This window comes from Scylla paramamosain, chromosome 15, assembly GCF_035594125.1.
Source record: "Scylla paramamosain isolate STU-SP2022 chromosome 15, ASM3559412v1, whole genome shotgun sequence".
Taxonomy (NCBI): Eukaryota; Metazoa; Arthropoda; class Malacostraca; order Decapoda; family Portunidae; genus Scylla; species Scylla paramamosain.
This window is the reverse complement of record NC_087165.1, coordinates 10,276,012-10,293,511: the sequence shown is the minus strand read 5'-3', so window position 1 is coordinate 10,293,511 and position 17,500 is coordinate 10,276,012. Positions and strand designations below refer to the sequence as shown.

General features: G+C 39.5%; 1 protein-coding gene across 11 annotated transcripts in view; it reads left to right on the top strand.

The window, feature by feature from the left end:
- The window catches only part of LOC135107406 (probable 3',5'-cyclic phosphodiesterase pde-5), a 154,482-nt gene that overhangs the window by 57,175 nt on the left and 79,807 nt on the right, over positions 1-17,500 (top strand). For 4 of the 11 annotated variants that reach the window (XM_064017238.1, XM_064017239.1, XM_064017234.1 and 1 more), the window contains exon 2: positions 1,810-2,200. The exons of 5 other annotated variants lie outside the window; for them this stretch is intronic. In XM_064017238.1, coding sequence (XP_063873308.1) covers positions 2,098-2,200 — 103 coding nt within the window. In that variant the 5' untranslated portion in view covers positions 1,810-2,097. Of the gene's footprint in view, positions 1-1,809; positions 2,201-6,032; positions 6,594-17,500 lie in introns of those variants that run through there. 2 more of the 11 variants (XM_064017236.1, XM_064017245.1) reach the window with 2 other exon arrangements.

Here is a 17,500-nt window from a genome sequence, read left to right as displayed (position 1 = left end):
AACATGCTAGTGCCTAACTAAATATTCTGTATATCTTTCCCATATCACCCCTCAATCTTCACCATGTTATCTCCTTATCCTACCCATATCATGCCCATATCTTTCTCATTAGTGGTGATTAAGTCTCTGCTCAACGAAGAAAAGCTTCAGATTTTCAGTGTGTTGCAAAACGAGACATCTGGTCTTTGCGTCACTGTTACCAACTCTTTTTTCTGATGAGTCACTGTTCTCATGACTCATTGCTTCCAAACGTTGCTTCACTATTCCCATGACTCACAATCTCCTTACGTTTTTCTACGAATCACTGTTTCCATGACTCAGCGTTTCCTTGACTCATTGCTTCAAAACGTTGCCTTATTATTTTTTATTTAATATTTCATAAACGTTGATTCATTATTTGTATGACTCACTGTTCCAAAATGTTGACCCATTATTTTTCATTCAATATTCTATAAACGCTGCCTCATTATTATGTATGATTCAGTCTTACCAAACATTGCTTCACTGTTTCTATGACTCACTAATCAGCAAAGGTTGTCTCATCACTTCTATAACTCACTCTTTCTGAACACTGAGTCATTACGTTCCAAGTTTTTGTTCACCTCTGCTTCAAACCATTATTTTATTTATTTATTTATTTATTTTATTTATTTTTTTTTTTTGCTTTCATATTTAAGGTATATTTAAATTTTCTTCCTCAGTCTCCTTCCATATAAAATGACACATCATCCTTTACATTTTCCTTCGTGTAGGTGTTTCGCTTATCCCTTCTATATTTACTTGTGCATTCAGTCGTCTGCCTTTCCGATTCTATGAAGCATATCTCCATTTCTCCGTCAAATACAAACTCACTGCTTATATTCACACTAGCCTTCCATTTTCCACCGAGTATATCACGTTTCGCTTCTCCCAGCACTCTTTTCCTGACGCATTCACTCGACTCCCTTTTCTTTTCCTAGCGTGTAAACCTGGACGGGTATTCCTCCACCAGCATCAATATCAGACCTATATTCGTGTATCCTTCATATTAATTCCAGTGCATCGCGTTTCTCCTAAATCTCTCCCACCTGTCTTTGCCTCGCCAGTCATTCATATATATATTTATTTTTTTCGACTTGTATCTATATTTAGCTGTCAATACCGTTTCTTTTTTTTTTTCTTTACACACACACACACACACACACCTCTCTCTCTCTCTCTCTCTCTCTCTCTCTCTCTCTCTCTCTCTCTGACGGAATTTCCAGCACTATGGACTGCGTCAGATGAAAAGACTCGGATGAAAGCAAAAGACTGCGCATGTGAAACGTCCAGAAACTCACGTACTCTCACTTCTGGGAACCATCACGGGAGCCTACAAGTCTAATCCTGCTGGCCCAAAATATTCTGGACGTGTTCGCAGGCTGACTAACAGAGAAAGGATAGAAAAAAAAAAACGTAAAAATATAGTAGCGTGCTAGCAAAGAGGAGAGGACGTGAAGCTGGTGGTGGTGGTGGTGGTGGTGGGAGGAGGAGGAATAGGACGTGAATGAACAGAAGAGGATGAAACAGTGAAGGAACTAGGAGGAGGAGGAGGAGGAGGAGGACGAGGAGGAGGAGGAGGAGAAAGAGGAAGAGAAGGAGAAAGAGGAGGAGGAGGGTAAAGGTAAACAAGAAAAGGAAACTAAAATGGAATAATAAGGAAGAGAGAGAGAGAGAGAGAGAGAGAGAGAGAGAGAGAGAGAGAGAGAGAGAGAGAGAGAGAGAGAGAGAGAGAGAACCGACAGTAAGGTAACGCTTTTAACCGGAACAATAAAACGAACGTGAACAAAGGCAGGGTAGGACAAGAGGAGTCCGGAAAGGGAGACGTAGCCAGCGGAGACGTGCCTTCGTGAACGTGCCCTGGATAACGTGCCCTTGAGACGTGTTCCGGGAAGCGAACCATTGAGGAACGTGCCTTCGGGAGACGTACCCCTTGGATGACGTGAGCGTGCTGGTGGACTAAGAGAAAGGAGACTTATGAGATCTTAAGGACGTGACACGGAGAAGGAGGCTACCCACGAGGCCTTCCGAAGTGCCCCTTGTGACGTGCTAAGGCGCCCCCCTTCCACTACAGTGATCATGATGAGCTGCCTGCTGGAGGAAGGGGGCCAGGAGGGGGTGGTTGGGGGCGGAGGAGTCGGGGTTAAAAGGGCGCCTATTCCCTTACGACGCCGCAGGCCAGGTGAGTATGGAGTTTCTTTTCCCTTGGTGGTGCTTGAAGTTTCCTTAAGTGCCTCTTATTTCTCTGTGAAGTTGTGGTGATGTGAATGTCGTTTTCCCTTTTCCTTTCTTATAGAGAGGTTATGTAATGTGGTTTTTTAATCTTTAAGTAACAAATTTGGCGTAAGATATATGTTTGGTGTTCTGGAACCATATTCTGAAACGCTTCTGTGCCGCATCCTCACTGCACTTAAAAAAGGCTCTGATTGAAGTGACACAGGGTTTTAAGAGTGTTTTTATATTTCTAAGGGTAGATGAACAAGGTTTTCGCATTATTAGCAGGAGAAACACTCCTGTGAACCGAGCAGATCATCTTTGTGGCTTTTGAAAATAGTCGTGGTGAGAGAGCTTAGTGTTTCTGAATACGTCTCTTGGTGTGCAAGATTCAATGCTTCAACAGACTCAGTGACCAGGTTGTTAGTGCAGAGTCAATAGGGAGTTTTAACATAAGATTAGATGACTTTTTGAATGGATGTGATGGTGGAAAATGGTAGGCACTTTTTATACAGGGACTGCCACGTGTAGGCCTGATGGCATCTTGCAGCTTCCCTTATTTTCTTGTGTTCTTATATAGATACAATAAGGTTGAAATGGTTGATGTGTTGCTTGGTGTGTTGTGGTGGTACATAAACTTGAATTATAGCTATGTACTTTGCACTCATATGTGTAATTTCTGCGTAAAATACCATGAAGGAATGAAGGAGGATGTGGTGCACTGATCCCGGAGAGCCTGCATGTAGGTGTGACGCAAGAAGGAAATGCCGTCAGACATAATCCGCAAACCAGTTCCGCTCTGTTTTTAATTATTTCTTTTTTCGCTGATAACTTTTGAAATCTCGTTATTTTTCTGTCGGGTTAGCAAGTATCTCGCGATAAAAGTTGTATTTTTAACGACGAATTCTCTCTAGTGTTGAAAGACCGAGACAGAGACAGCGAGATAGTCAGAGAGCCCTTAACTCTTTGACTGCCACAGCTTCTTCTCAGCTTGGCATAATGGTCTTGTATACATGCAGATGAAGGTTTTAAAAAACTACCGTCACAACAAAAGTTGTCACCGAATGCCTAATAGAGCTTTTTGGTGTATGTAGTTGAATTTTTGATTAACAAGAGTAATATCATATGTGCCATCAGCGGTCCAAGGGTTCATAAATGAAAACAAAACGAGGTAAAAAAAGCTTGTTACATATATTGGGATTGCGCTTTTGAAACAACTTTATCCAAAGCAGCTTTCCTTATCCGAGTCGATAGAGAGGTTGAAAAGATTAGACAATTTAATGGATAGGGATGAGGGATGAGGGATGAGGAATGGTTTAAGGCACGAATGCTTATAGGGTTGATGGCTTCTTGCAGCTTCCCTTAGCATGTTCTTATGTTCTTAACGATCAAACTTCAACGCAAAAGCAGCAACATTCCGAACATAAAATTTTCTTATTAACTTAATGGAATCAGTGTTATGATGTTACGGAATATTTCATTATAATTTAATAAAAGGGAGATATTATGCTGGAACGGACGTCCACTCTCGGTCCCTTCCGTACAATGGCGGCTAAAAGGACTTTATAAGACTTCCAAGACATATTATATAAGTCATTTTTTTTAAATGCATTTCACATTTATAAGGGCCACATGACTGAGTTTCTAAAAGATATTATAATTTGCTGTGGATTTCCAAGATTCTCTCTCTCTCTCTCTCTCTCTCTCTCTCTCTCTCTCTCTCTCTCTCTCTCTCTCTCTCTCTCTCTCTCTCTCTCTCTCTCTTTCATATACACCCACCTAGCCAGCCAAACACTCCACACTCACACTTACACACACACACACACACACACACACACACACACACACACACATTAAACTTTCAACGCACGGTAATTAAACCTGTTCGTAAGTTGTGCAGCTTTTTATAAAAACTAATCTTCGTCCCTCTTATTATTCGACTTTGATGTTGTATTTTCTCTTCTCTTCTTTTATTTCCTTCCTCTTGATCCTGCCTTTTATAAATCCTCCTTTGTTCAAGTTTTGAGTAAATATATATATAGTTTTTGTTTTTATATTCTTCAAGTAATTAACTGGTTCCTAATTTTAATCTATCACGTCCTTTCCTGTTTAAGTTTATTTTACTTGAATATTATATTTTTTTTCTGCTTCTTCCTCCACTCGTATCACATTATATTTTCCTTTATCTCAAATTAAAGTCTTAAGTTCTGTCAAGTTCCTCGCCCATTTTTTCCCTCACAGGATTCCAGAGTTATATTAATTATTGTGGCATTTATCACACTACCTAACTGTGCAAATTCCTCTCACGGTTTTTCATCGCCTTCGCTAGTGATCATATACTTGAGGGCACCATAAGAAGGAGCGTGTCTTAGCCATTTAGAATAGTGGTACTGTATATTGGAAGAAAGTAACTGCCGGTATGTAGAATATGAGAGAGAGAGAGAGAGAGAGAGAGAGAGAGAGAGAGAGAGAGAGAGAGAGAGAGAGAGAGAGAGAGAGAGAGAGAGAGAGAGAGAGAGAGAGAGAAAACGTACTCAAGTAGTCTTACCTTCCCCAAATACTCCACCTCCTCCAGCACGCATTTTTACCTCATCTGGAAATATAAAATACAAGCAATGCATCAGAATTAAAGCCACATGAAAAAAAGAGGAAAAGAAAATAAAGGATAAAATGAAAAGGCATAATATTTCTTTTCGTTTCTATTAATTTCCCTGCTTTTTTTTTCCTATTTTAACTGACGGGAGAAATAAACAACAATTCTTCAACAGGGGACGATCAGATAACAAGAATCCGTCTGTCGCTCACTTGATGGCGACAGACAAGACAACAGCATCCCACATCCACCGAAATAAGGAATACGGAGAAACAGTTCTATTCACGATGTTGCAGAATTGAAACCAGAAGATGTGTGTCCACGTTTGTTTCACTTTCAGTTAGATTGTCTCTTATAGTCGATACGAGTCTTTCTCTCTCTCTCTCTCTCTCTCTCTTTCTCTCTCTCTGCTTTCCACTTCAAATAACCTTATATCTCCCTCATTTCCATTATCCAGTACTATAATTCTAATCAAGTGACAGTCATTCCTTTTTATAAAGTTAAAAAGTACAAAGAATAAGAAGCAAATCAATAAAAAAACTCTAATCAACATACTCTTGTTACTCTGTTTAAGTTTCCCCTCGAGCCGGTCTGGTTTTCTGTCATGCGTGTTGCCTTGCCTTGGGTCACGGCGAACCGACTTACCAGCATGCGGCCGCCAGTGATCCGCAAACCTCCGACGTGAGTAGTTCATTTGGTGCGGGATCCTGGTGTCCGCCATCACCGCCTAACCGCATCACCACCACCGTCACCCACTTAACCACTGCTGTCAGCCCCGCCACACGCCACCACAAACGCCCCCAAACACCCTCTCCACATATCACGTCACTTGGAAGATCATTTGTTTTGCTGTCATCGCTCCTGCTCACCCACACCATGTCACACACGTGCTCCGCGACGCAACAAGTCAATCAGGGCTGCTGCTGCTCCCACCTCGTGTTGCTGTTGTAGTTGCTGGTGTTTGAAATTTTTTTTTTTCTTTTTTTTTTTTTTTCACCCATTCATTCAGTGTTATTGCAAGTTTATCGTGTTAGTACTTGAATCATTTTGTTGTTTCTCTTCCTTCATTTACTGATTTTCTTTTTTTTGTCTCTTCTCTTCTCTTTACTTTCCTTTTCTTTCTTTTTTGTCTCCTCTCTTCTTTTTCCCCTTTTCTCCTATTTAATATATTTCCCTTCCACCCTTTCTCCATTTATCGTTATATTCCTGTCCTTTCCCTTCTCTATTTAGTTTCTCTTTTGTCACCTCTTCGTCTCCTTCCTTCTTTCATTAATCTATTCCCTTTCTTTTCCTTTCCCTTCTCTTTCCTTCCCTTCCTTTCCACATGATGACTTACTTTTGCAAATGGTGTTCGTGCACCAATTAAACAGCAAATTAAATAGTAAGCATTAATTAAAAATAAACTATCATATGAATTACTACTCACGCAAATATTCATGATTAAATAGTTCTCTTTCGCAATGTTCGTGTGTGCCGGTAACTTCTGGGAGTAAGAATGGCAACAAGACTTAAGAAAGCGTTTTATGTAGTAGTCCCCCCTCCGTAAAGTAATCCACAGAAAACGTGCATCATTAAACGTTCATGGAAATTAGAACCGCCTTCCATCCACGCTATTCTTGAACACATCACCACCACTAAGTAACACAGCACCTCATCACCACCATTAAACATCACTACATAGTCACCATCCCCACCACCACCAACACTACCACTACTCCCACCACCACCATCCGGCTCCCACCACAGCTCCTCAAGACGTCAAGCTCAAGTAAGATTTATGTATATTCAGTACTCCACCACCTTGCATCTCCACCGCTCCCCTTAACCCTATAAGACGGGCACACTACTGGCCACGTGTTCACCAAAGTGCTGCTTAGATAAGAGCATAAGAACATAAGGGAAGCTGGAAGAAACCATCAGGCCTACACGTGGCAGTCCCTGTATGAAATATGCCTAGATTTTTCCAGACGTCATTCTCATCCATAAATTTTCCTAATCTTCTTTATAAAACTCCCTAATGTCTTCATTTATCTACCACTATGTTTAAGAACCAATTCCTTTATATCTATTTTTTTTTAAATCAAACTTTATCAAGCTTTAAACCATTATTTCTTCTTCTGTCCTGATTACTGTCTCTGCGAAACTCGGGAAATTTGAGACACTGTAGGGGAAAAAATAGTAACTTGCAAGTGTGTTAAGTGTATTCAGATCTACTTCTCTCCTTTATTGCTTCCCTTTTCCTCCTTACTGCTTCCCTAAACGTGACCGTATCCTATATTTGGTTACCAGCGTCACCATGAGCTGCTGGGTCATATTGGAAGGGATACAGTGTTGTGTTATCTGGGATGCAGAGTGATACTATCTCATATGCAGTACAATGCGTCGTGTTCTATAAATTACCATGTTATGCATTATCAAGTCTTCAGTACCAAGACATCGACTACAGGGTTTGATTAAGTTAAAGATGATAATTTTCTTCATTAAAGTGGTTTCAATTATCTAGGGATTCATTCAACATTACTGTATTTTATTCACTTTATTATAATGTGTCATAATCTGTTGTTAATTCTTTTTGTACCAAAGCGTCCATTTTATTATATTCTAGAGGTCTTTAGAATATTCCATCAAGTTAAGATAATGCTTTTCTTTATTACGGGTTTTAAATGATCTAGTGACTTATGCAACACTGCTGTATATTATCAATTTTATTTTGATTAATTAATTCCTATTTTGATGACGCTTTGGAAGCTGTCTGCACTAGGACTGAAAGGGTTAGTCTCCAAATCATGATAGTATTGCAACTATTTGTTTATCACTTACGTCTTTACATCGCGACAAAAACGAAATTTTTCAGACATTATTTGCACAGTGACGAAAAAAAAAAAAGTAGCATGAATTTTTGGTATTTTAAGAACGAACTGTACCATTAAGCTCGGCGTAGCCCTTATAAGCGCTGGAGCTCCAGCGCTACGTGTGCAGATCGTGACATCAGATGCAGTACTGATATTAACACACGTCCCGCATCAGATAATCTTAACCACCTGCGCTGTGCATTAAACCTCCACTCGTCCCAGTATTGTGTGGTAATTATGGTGTGCTCGTCAGGTAAGCCCGCGCTACGCCGTCTACACTTGACAACACGTGCTGCTCACCTGGAGGCTTCGACTTTACGGAAGAGTTTTATGTTTGTTTTATTTTCCTTTTTCTTCCCTTTATATATTTCTTTAAAGTTCGATCTTTGAAAATTTTGCATTTTTTTTTAGTAGCTCCTGATCTCCTAAAGAAACACTACACAATACAGGAACTGTGCATGATATACTTTCGCTAGCATATCAGTTTGCTCTGTACCTTATATCTAAAAAAAAAAAAAAAAAAAAAAACTGCACTCTGCTAATCTTTGTTATAAAAACTACTCCACTCACTATGAAATGGCCATCACTCTGTATAATAATTTTGACTACACAAGTATTTACTATTTTACCAAAAGTGGGAACGAAGAAAAAAAAGAAAAAAAAAATTGAAGGGACGCAAAATTGAAAAGATCACTTCAAAAGACTGACACATTGCCGGCAGGAAAATAGGGGACGTTATATGCACCGGGGACAGGGGTGACGTAAAGGTGGGAAGGGAGGTATACACTACAGGTGCGCGTGGCCTCGTGTACAGTACAATACGCCATATCCCTCCATTAAATAACATCTCGTAATGCACTGACAATCACTAATCTCTCCTTAATCAGTAAACAAGAATAACAGGTCCAAGCAAAACATTTCCCTTCATTACTCGGAGGAATATTGATGGCATGATTTCGTCAAGCTCTTCATTACGTCAAACTCTTCAACTACATAACATCTGACAATGCACTGTCAAGCACTGATCTCTTTTCAATCAATCTGTTTTAAACATTTCCTTTCATTGGTTGGAGGAATGCTGACGGCGTGAATTCGTGTACAGTAAAATATGCCTTGCCTTTCAACTAAATAATATCTCGTAATCCACTGTCAGTCATTTGTCTCTCTTTAATGTAACAGGTCACTCCAGCCTAAACGCAACCCCCATCATTACTTGGAATGCTATTGGCGGCACGTCGCTGTGCTCCCTCGTGTTACTCAGTCATCATTACACGTCACTTTTTCGCCATCTCGTATTCGAAATCAGGTATCATGTGGTGACTCCAGTGATGCTTGCGTCAATCTCCCAAAATTATGTAACTTTTTTTATAAGATTTACATTTATTAGTTAATTTACTAGTTAGTTGATAGACATTGCCTTATTTAGTATATGATAAAAATATACTTATAGTTTTTTCTGTATTTATTATAGGAGAAGGAGGAGGAGGAGGAGAAGGAGAGAGGGACTGGTTGATTGATTCATTTAAGGCTTATCAACATGGGAAGAAATGGGTAATGATAATAACCAAATATTGAATTATGCATGATTGACTGTCCTTATCTACAGCTGTGAATGTGTGTGTGTGTGTGTGTGTGAACAAGTGTGCACGAATAGCGATAACCCATTACAGTGACGCATGTCACTGTAATGAGGCATATAAGAGGCGTGAAAAGTGTATGAAATTGGCCAGTTTTGTCAATAAGTATAGGAACATAAATATATAGCAACAGCAGCAGCAGCAACAGTAGTAGTATTAGTAGTAGTAGTAGTAGTAGTAGTGCTCTTCGTCGTGCAAATAATAGCTTCAGTAACAAGAACAACAATAACATTCACTTATCTTGTAAAGTCAGTCATAAAGTTAACACGCGGGAGAATGTTGTTCTACACTTGAGCGAGAATGTGGCAAAGGCTTACACAACAGAAGGGCGGCACTTTGTACACGAACCTCGAAGCTGGAGGTGTGAATGTCCCACGACACGAATCTAACAGTCTTTGAGGGAGGGACCGCCAGGAGAGGAGGAGAAAGAGGTCAAAATGTCGCTCTCTATTACACGATGACAAAGTGATGATACATTATGAGTCTAACGTCCAGCATAAGCACTATTATGTGAAGGACAACATCATAACATCATTTTCAGGGACATGTACCGTAAACATTGTGGCCAGGATAAACATTCAGAATTAAGGCAGTGCAGTGTTGTGGAGTGATGCAGCATAACAAAACAGTGAGTGAGTTGAGATGGTACGTAGTGAGGTAGGTACAGCTGAAGTAGGCAGTGTTAAGATAGTACAAAGAGAGAAGGATTGCTAAAAGTCTGGGGAGATGACGTAAGGAATGAGGATCAGTGTTGTGGGGATGGTATGTATGAACAGAAACAGCAAAACAAAACGGCGTGTTGATATTGTGTAGCGAATTAGGAAATGTATTGGATTGGAATAGAGAAATAAGGACATCTAAACAAGGCAGTGTGTTGAGATAGTATAGAGAGGTAAGAACATAAGTAAGAAAATTTGGAGCTTACAAAAAGGTCAGATGGTTTATAAAAGGGAACTCCTAAACACCTAGAACTTACAATCTGTCATCTTCATTCATAAATTAACTAAGCTCCTACTGAAACTACTTACCGTGTGCATCTACTACGTTCTCACTAAGCTTATTCCACTCATCCAAAACCTTATGTTTAAACTAATTTTTTTTTTTCCGATTTCCTCTCAGAGCCTGAATTTTTCTGTTTTATAACCATTCATACCAGCTCCAACTTGTTCCCTGAATAATAAGAACCTGCTTTGTATCTCCTCTGTCGAACCCTCTAAGCTATTCAAACACTTCTGTCATGTCACCAAGCAACCTACTTCTTCCCAACGCTTCTAGTGAATAAAACGATATGCTGAGATGGTGTACACGGAGGTAAGGAAAACGTGAAAAAAAAGTGAATTGAGATTATATAATGGAGCAGAAATGTGCTGAGGGAGTGCAGTATGGAAGCTAAAAAGAAGGGAAAAATAGCAGCGACACAGGTCTTATGTGAGGAACGTTAGACGTAAATAAATAACAAAGAAACGTGTAGTAGGAGGATGCAGCAAAGGACGGCGTGGGATGATGGCGACGAAAGCCATAGAACAGAAATGGGAAGATGGAGGTGTTGATCATCAATATTTTTCCACAAGACTCCGTTTTTATCCCTTCTCTCACACCTTTCTCGAATCACCTCTCTTGTAGTGCTCACATCTATCTTTCAGTCTGCCAAGTCTATTCCCTCAGTCCATATTCAGCTCCATCATTCTTCTACCTATATGCTGCTCTCACTATCTTCTATCAAGTCAGTGAAATGAGCTGATCCTTAATAAACAAGCTAAGCCACCTGTTGCAGAGTATAAAAGAAGCGGTGTTCGTCTTTATATCAAAGGGAATACTAAATGTGCTTGAGGTGAGTTAAGGTAGTGGTTGGAGATGTGTCTTGAGGCAGTACAGTCGTAGGCTCTCTGGAAAGTTTGCAGTAATGATTTTTAGAAAAGGAAAGTGGAGAGTAAGGGCAGAGAGAGAGGACAGTTGGTAGGACTGCCTGGCAGCCGAGACGAGCTATCACATTAATTAAGGTATTAACACTCAGTTTTTTTCTCTCCCATTTCCCGTTTTCATTTAAAATAAGAGACTTTAGATTTTTACGTCCCAGCGACTACTTTTTTTTTTTTTTCAAATTGGGTTCTCTATTCAAAGTAACAGAGACATCAAAAGCCGGACGATCGACAACACATTTTTTTTTTCGTAAATTATTGCATTTTTGTTAAGTTGTGTGGCGTGTGACGCTCTCAAGACTACCGACTTATAAGTATATATAACCTAATCTAACGTAACCTAAACTAACTTAACTAACACTGATTCCGAGATACATACCAAATGAACAATAAGAGCGTAATAAAACAGAAAGCTATCGAATAACACAATTAAAGTTGTTTATGACGAAATAATCGAGTTAACCTTTTTCCCCTTCCACTCACAGCCTGCAAGGAACAATCACCCGTACGCGTTTAAGAATCAAGGTTACCATTTGCTACACCAGAATCTCTAGGGAATGAGTTGCTATAAATGCCATGAAGAAGGCGATGCCCATCAGCCACGGCGCAGCAACTCGTAGGCAGGAGAGGACACCCGACACCAAGGTACAGAGGAATCGCAATAAAGTTGGATCAAAACTTTACATCATACGCTCACGAAGGTTTTTTTTAATGTGTATGGTAATAGAGAAATAACGTACAAAGCCCTTTAGAGAGAATAAAAAAAAGTTAACCTCGGGGAATATTATCTTAGCAAAAACAAGGAAGAAATGAAGGATAATGATAATGAGGAAAAGCAAGAGAACGAAGGCAGAAGGGTAAAAGACAAGAAAGGCTGAGCGAAAAAAACATTTCCAAAAAAGAAGCTAAAATAAAAATCATGAAAAAAAAAAGAAAGAGAGAATGAAAAGACAAAGAGACTAGGAAGACGATGAGCAGGAGAACAGAGGCACACTGGATAAAAGCACACCATAGAAAAACATAAGCAGCCAAGTAAATAAATAAATAGATAAACAAATAAATAAATAAATAAATAAAAACAAGTGGAAAAGTATGGAAAAAAAAAAGAACTTAAGGAGAATTATAAAGGTGAGCAGGGAGGGCAAGGGAGGGTGTTTGAGTCAAAAAGTCTCAAGGTGCAGGGTAGATCACTGGGGAACGTGAGGTACTACGGGGAAAACATTAACCTGATAATTATAAGACTGAGTGATGAAAATACGTGATTATTAACACTTTTCTATGCTGTCGAGTTCACATTTTTTTTTTTTTTTATGAATTTCGTATACCAGGTTACAATTTTCCCAATAGTATTAATGAAGTCTAGGATGGAAGGCGCCGTAAATCAGAACATATAAGAACATATCGTAAAAAAATTAGGGATTTTGCAAGAAACCTTCAGGCCTACACGTGGCAGTCCCAGTATGAAACATATCTACCTATTTCCACCTATCATCCTCATTCATAAATCTATCTTATCTTCTTTTAAAGCTCCCTTATGACTCGACACTAACACCTTGATTACCGAGACTATTTCATTCACATACCACACTGTTTGAGAAGCAATTCCTTCCTATCTCTTTCTTAAACATAACTTTATCAAGCTTGAACATATTATTTTTGTCTTATCCTGATTACTGGGCGTGAGAATTTTGCTTATATCAGCTTTGTTGTACAGACGGAAAGACGTGTCTGCTGTAGTTCACGTGTTGAAATAATTCATAACAGTAATAAGTATTTCAGTGAGCATTCCAATTTGTCTGGAGGTATACACATCATAACAAGAATAATGGACAGGGAACAGAGAACAATTGGCCCATTCGACACCACACACCATTTTCAAGCTTCATTAGGGCATGTATTTTAGTCAGAACAGAGGAGGTAAAGATATATTTCAAGCGGACGAATAATTAGAGATGTTTTTCAAGCTCTTGATAAAAAAAGAAACACAAATTTTAAACTTAAATCAGATCCTGTAATTGTTTCTTGAGTAAAGACTTAACTGATGACACAGTATTGAAACAATAAGGAAAACAGAATAAGGGAATGAGAATAAAGGAACTAATCGAGACACACTACTTGGCATGCGAACACAGACTCATCTCTCTTGCTGCATCCATCCATGGCTATTGTACACAACGAGCCTCATCCAGTATTCCAACCCCGCCTTGTTGCGTCAGTAGGAACACTCAACAAACCTTCCCTTCGCCTTGATGTGTGCGAGTGTAACGTCTTCCCCTGTTGGTGACTCGAAATGCAATGAGATGTGATTTTTATGGATTAGCAACACGTGGCCACTTAAACCATTGCCTTCTTGTGTGTACTGTGTCAATACTGGTGTGTGGATTAAATCTTTCTCCTTTTTCTTTCTTTAATGTATAAGGGAAGATCCAAGAGCAATAAATTTAGGAAAAATGACCTTTAATTTTCTCTCCCATAAAAGAAAATAGAAAGGCATACTATACGTAGAAGAGGCAATTAATGTTTAGGTCAGGTTTGTTTAAGTTATATTTAAGTTAGGTTTGGTTAAGTTAATTTTGGTTAGTTAGGTATGGTTAAGTTAGGTTAGGTTGGGCCAAGTTAGGTTAGGTTAAAAGAATAGGAAGGACTACTAAAGGAGAGACGAGTCAGGCTTGCTGGTGTCTTGGGTCTAAAAGTATTTCCTAATCTGGATTCCCTCTCTGAAGAAGACAACAGGCAAAATGTTAAAGAATGTGGAGTACTTTTGCTTCATCCCGTGTTTCTCCCTCACCGCCACATTCCACTAAAATTAATATATAAATTCCTGCTGCCAAATTCCTTTCTCGCGCGTTATTTCAGGACGAAACTAAATACTTGACCTAGTAGTGAAAACAACCAAATAAAAATGCATCAGCTGGTCATAAATTATAAATTGTAAAGCAGTCTCTCTCTCTCTCTCTCTCTCTCTCTCTCTCTCTCTCTCTCTCTCTCTCTCTCTCTCTCTCTCTCTCTCTCTCTCTCTCTCTCTCTCTCTCCCCAATTTCAGTATTATGTTAGAGCAAACACTCCACTTGAGTCACTCTCTTCACAAAAGTTTATAGTGAATTTTTTTTTGTTGTGCTTCCTAATGATGCGGGACAGTTCCTCACTCTCTTGTTCTTTACTCAGTTACAATATTCCCAAGTAAAAAGTATCGATCAATCTAACTCCTTTGCTGCTACGGACGTCCTTCGCTGACCTCCACTGCATTGTAAAAATCGTTTGCGTGGAGACAGAGGAGACAAAAGAGAGTAGAAGAGAATAAGAGAAAGAGAATAAAGAGAATAAGATACAAAAGGTTTGAGTAGAATAGAAGGTTATTTTTACCTTCCTTTGGACTGCAAGAATATATAAGTGAATTTTATATGAAAGTTTGTCTCTAAAAAAAAACTGTTAATTGAATGAGAAATTGTAAGAGTTAAACAACATTACATACATACATACATACATATTCACATACATATCCTTATTCAAAAAGATAAGCAGGACTGACTGAATAAATGAATAACAACCACATGATGGTAAATGAACATATGAACACCTGCATACATAACTACGTGAATAATAAATGAATGAATACATGAATAAACAAATACCGAATGAAATGTAAACACGACCACTTGAGAGGACGAGAGGAGTAATAAGCACGTGCCCGACACACACACACACACACACACACACACACACACACACACACACACACACACACACACAAACTTCTCAGAAAATACATGAGAAGAAATATACAAATTAGAATCTTGAATGCAGAGAGAGAGAGAGAGAGAGAGAGAGAGAGAGAGAGAGAGAGAGAGAGAGAGAGAGAGAGAGAGAGAGAGAGAGAGAGAGAGATCCATCCAAACACCCATCCACTTCCGTCCCCCAACACACACACACACACAAAGACGCGCGCACACACACACACACACACACACACACAAAGACGCGCGCACACACACACACACACACACACACACACACACACACACACACACACACACACAATGACGCACCAACGAATACGCATACTTGCAAACAAAGATCGAAAGTAAGAAAAAGAGAGACAAAAAGGACAATAAAAAAAAAAAAACCGGGAAGAAGCGAGGAATATAAAAAATTCATTGTTCCACTAAACTTGGCGGAAAACAAGACGAAAAATGCCCAGGAGAAAATTAATGAATGTGTGTGTGTGTGTGTGTGTGTGTGTGTGTGTGTGTGTGTGTGTGTGTGTGTGTGTGTGTGTGTGTGTGTGAGACGATTTCATCTCATCTATGTGCAGGAGAAGGGAATCCAACCCCAAAGGAAGAAGAGAGAGAGAGAGAGAGAGAGAGAGAGAGAGAGAGAGAGAGAGAGAGAGAGAGAGAGAGAGAGAGAGAGAGAGAGAGAGAGAGAGAGAGAGAGAGAGTCCATGGCACGAGGAAAGAAACAAGCGTGAGGAATAGAGAGAGAACAAATAAGATAAAAAGACAGAAAGGGAGAAACAGAAAGAAGAAAAAAATAATAATGAAGAGAGATAATGATAAAATGAGGAGAGAAAGAAAATCGAAGGAAAAGAAGGAAGAAGAGATAATGACGAGGATGAAATAAAAGAAAAATGCGATAAATAAAACCAAGACGTGAAGAAAGGAGGGAGAGGAGAAAAATACGAAAATATGAACACAAAGAAGAAGAAGAAGAAGAAGAAGAAGAATAGGAAAGAAAGAAAACTAGTTAAATACAAAGAAGGAGAAGGAAAACAGGATGAGGAAAAATGAATGAAGGGGATAAACAAAGAGAAGAAGAAAAGAATGATATGAGAAAAGGGGACAGGGAGAAAGAAGACAAATGAATTAGAAAGATTAAGCGATAAGTAAAATCAATAAACGAAAGAGGAGATGGTGAAAGATGAGGAAAAGAGGAGTTAAAGGCGGAGAAGAGGAAGGATGAAGAAGAAAATAAGAAAATAAAAGAGGGAAATGAAGAAAGGCGAACAAAGAAATAACAAAAGTGAATGAAAAGGGAAACAGTGAAAAAAAACGAGTTAAGAGAGAGAGAGAGAGAGAGAGAGAGAGAGAGAGAGAGGGAGAGAGAGAGAGAGAGAGAGAGAGAGTTATTGGAAGAAGAGGAAGTGAAAGACGCGGAGGAGAAGAGTAGTAGTAGTAGTAGGAGGAGGAGGAGGAGGAGGAGGAGGAGGAGGAGGAGGAGGAGGAGGAGGAGAAGGAGGAGGAAGAGGAGGAGTAGGAGGAGGAGGAGAGTTAAGGGAAAATGAGAAAGGTGTGCTCTTCCTTTTTTTCACCTGCGCAACCACCACCACCACCGTTAATTAAGGTGGTGCAGCGGTGGCCAGGTGGTATTCGCTGAGGGAGAGAGAGAGAGAGAGAGAGAGAGAGAGCGAGAGAGAGCGAGAGAGAGAGAGAGAGAGAGAGAGAGAGAGAGGGAGAGGGAGAGATAGTGGGGGGAAGGTGTAGATGGGGGAGAGGGAGGAGTGAAATGAAAAAAAAAAAAAAAAATTCTTAGTGATGAAAGGCGAGGAGGAGGAGGCCGTGGTCTTGGTGGTAGTGGTGGCAGTGGTGATGGAGGAGAAGAATGAATTACCACAAAGCAAAACAAAGACAAAAATTGATGTTCCCGCACACAAAGGCTCATTAGCTTAGCAGTGGCGGGGAGTGTACAGGACGAGACAAGGCAAGGCAGTCCCCCACTCGTCCTCGCAATCAGCCTCAACAAACATTCGTCACAATATCAAACACATCATTCTCATTTACCAAAACATGACGCTCCGTATTTTGAAACGCTTTGTTCTTCCGCTAGAATGATTTTTGAAAGTTCACTCTATGATTAGTTCAGGGTTTCTAAGGTTGCTTTGTTTCCATTAATTGAATCCTTGACGAACCATCAGGATAACGAAAGGAAGGATGAGGACTGAGGAGCCTCTCACTCTGGTGTCCTTTTTGCAATGCCAGTAATTAGTGTAGTGTAATCAAGCAGCTTAATAAGGATCTGGGGTTCTGTTGCTGTTTGTATTTCTTTATAAAAATAAAATCTTTGAAAACTACAATATCTTCCACTAATACTCTTAAAAGTAGTCAGAATAAGACGCTGAAACTTCAAGGAATAATAGTCTTGCTTCTTTTCACCAGTCACGTTTCCACTCTCCATCAAATAGCAAATTAGTCTGCGTAGCTTTAGTAGCATAGAAGAATGCTCTACTAATAATAAAACCTGAAGGAAAGCCAAATTACCCTTCAAGTCCTT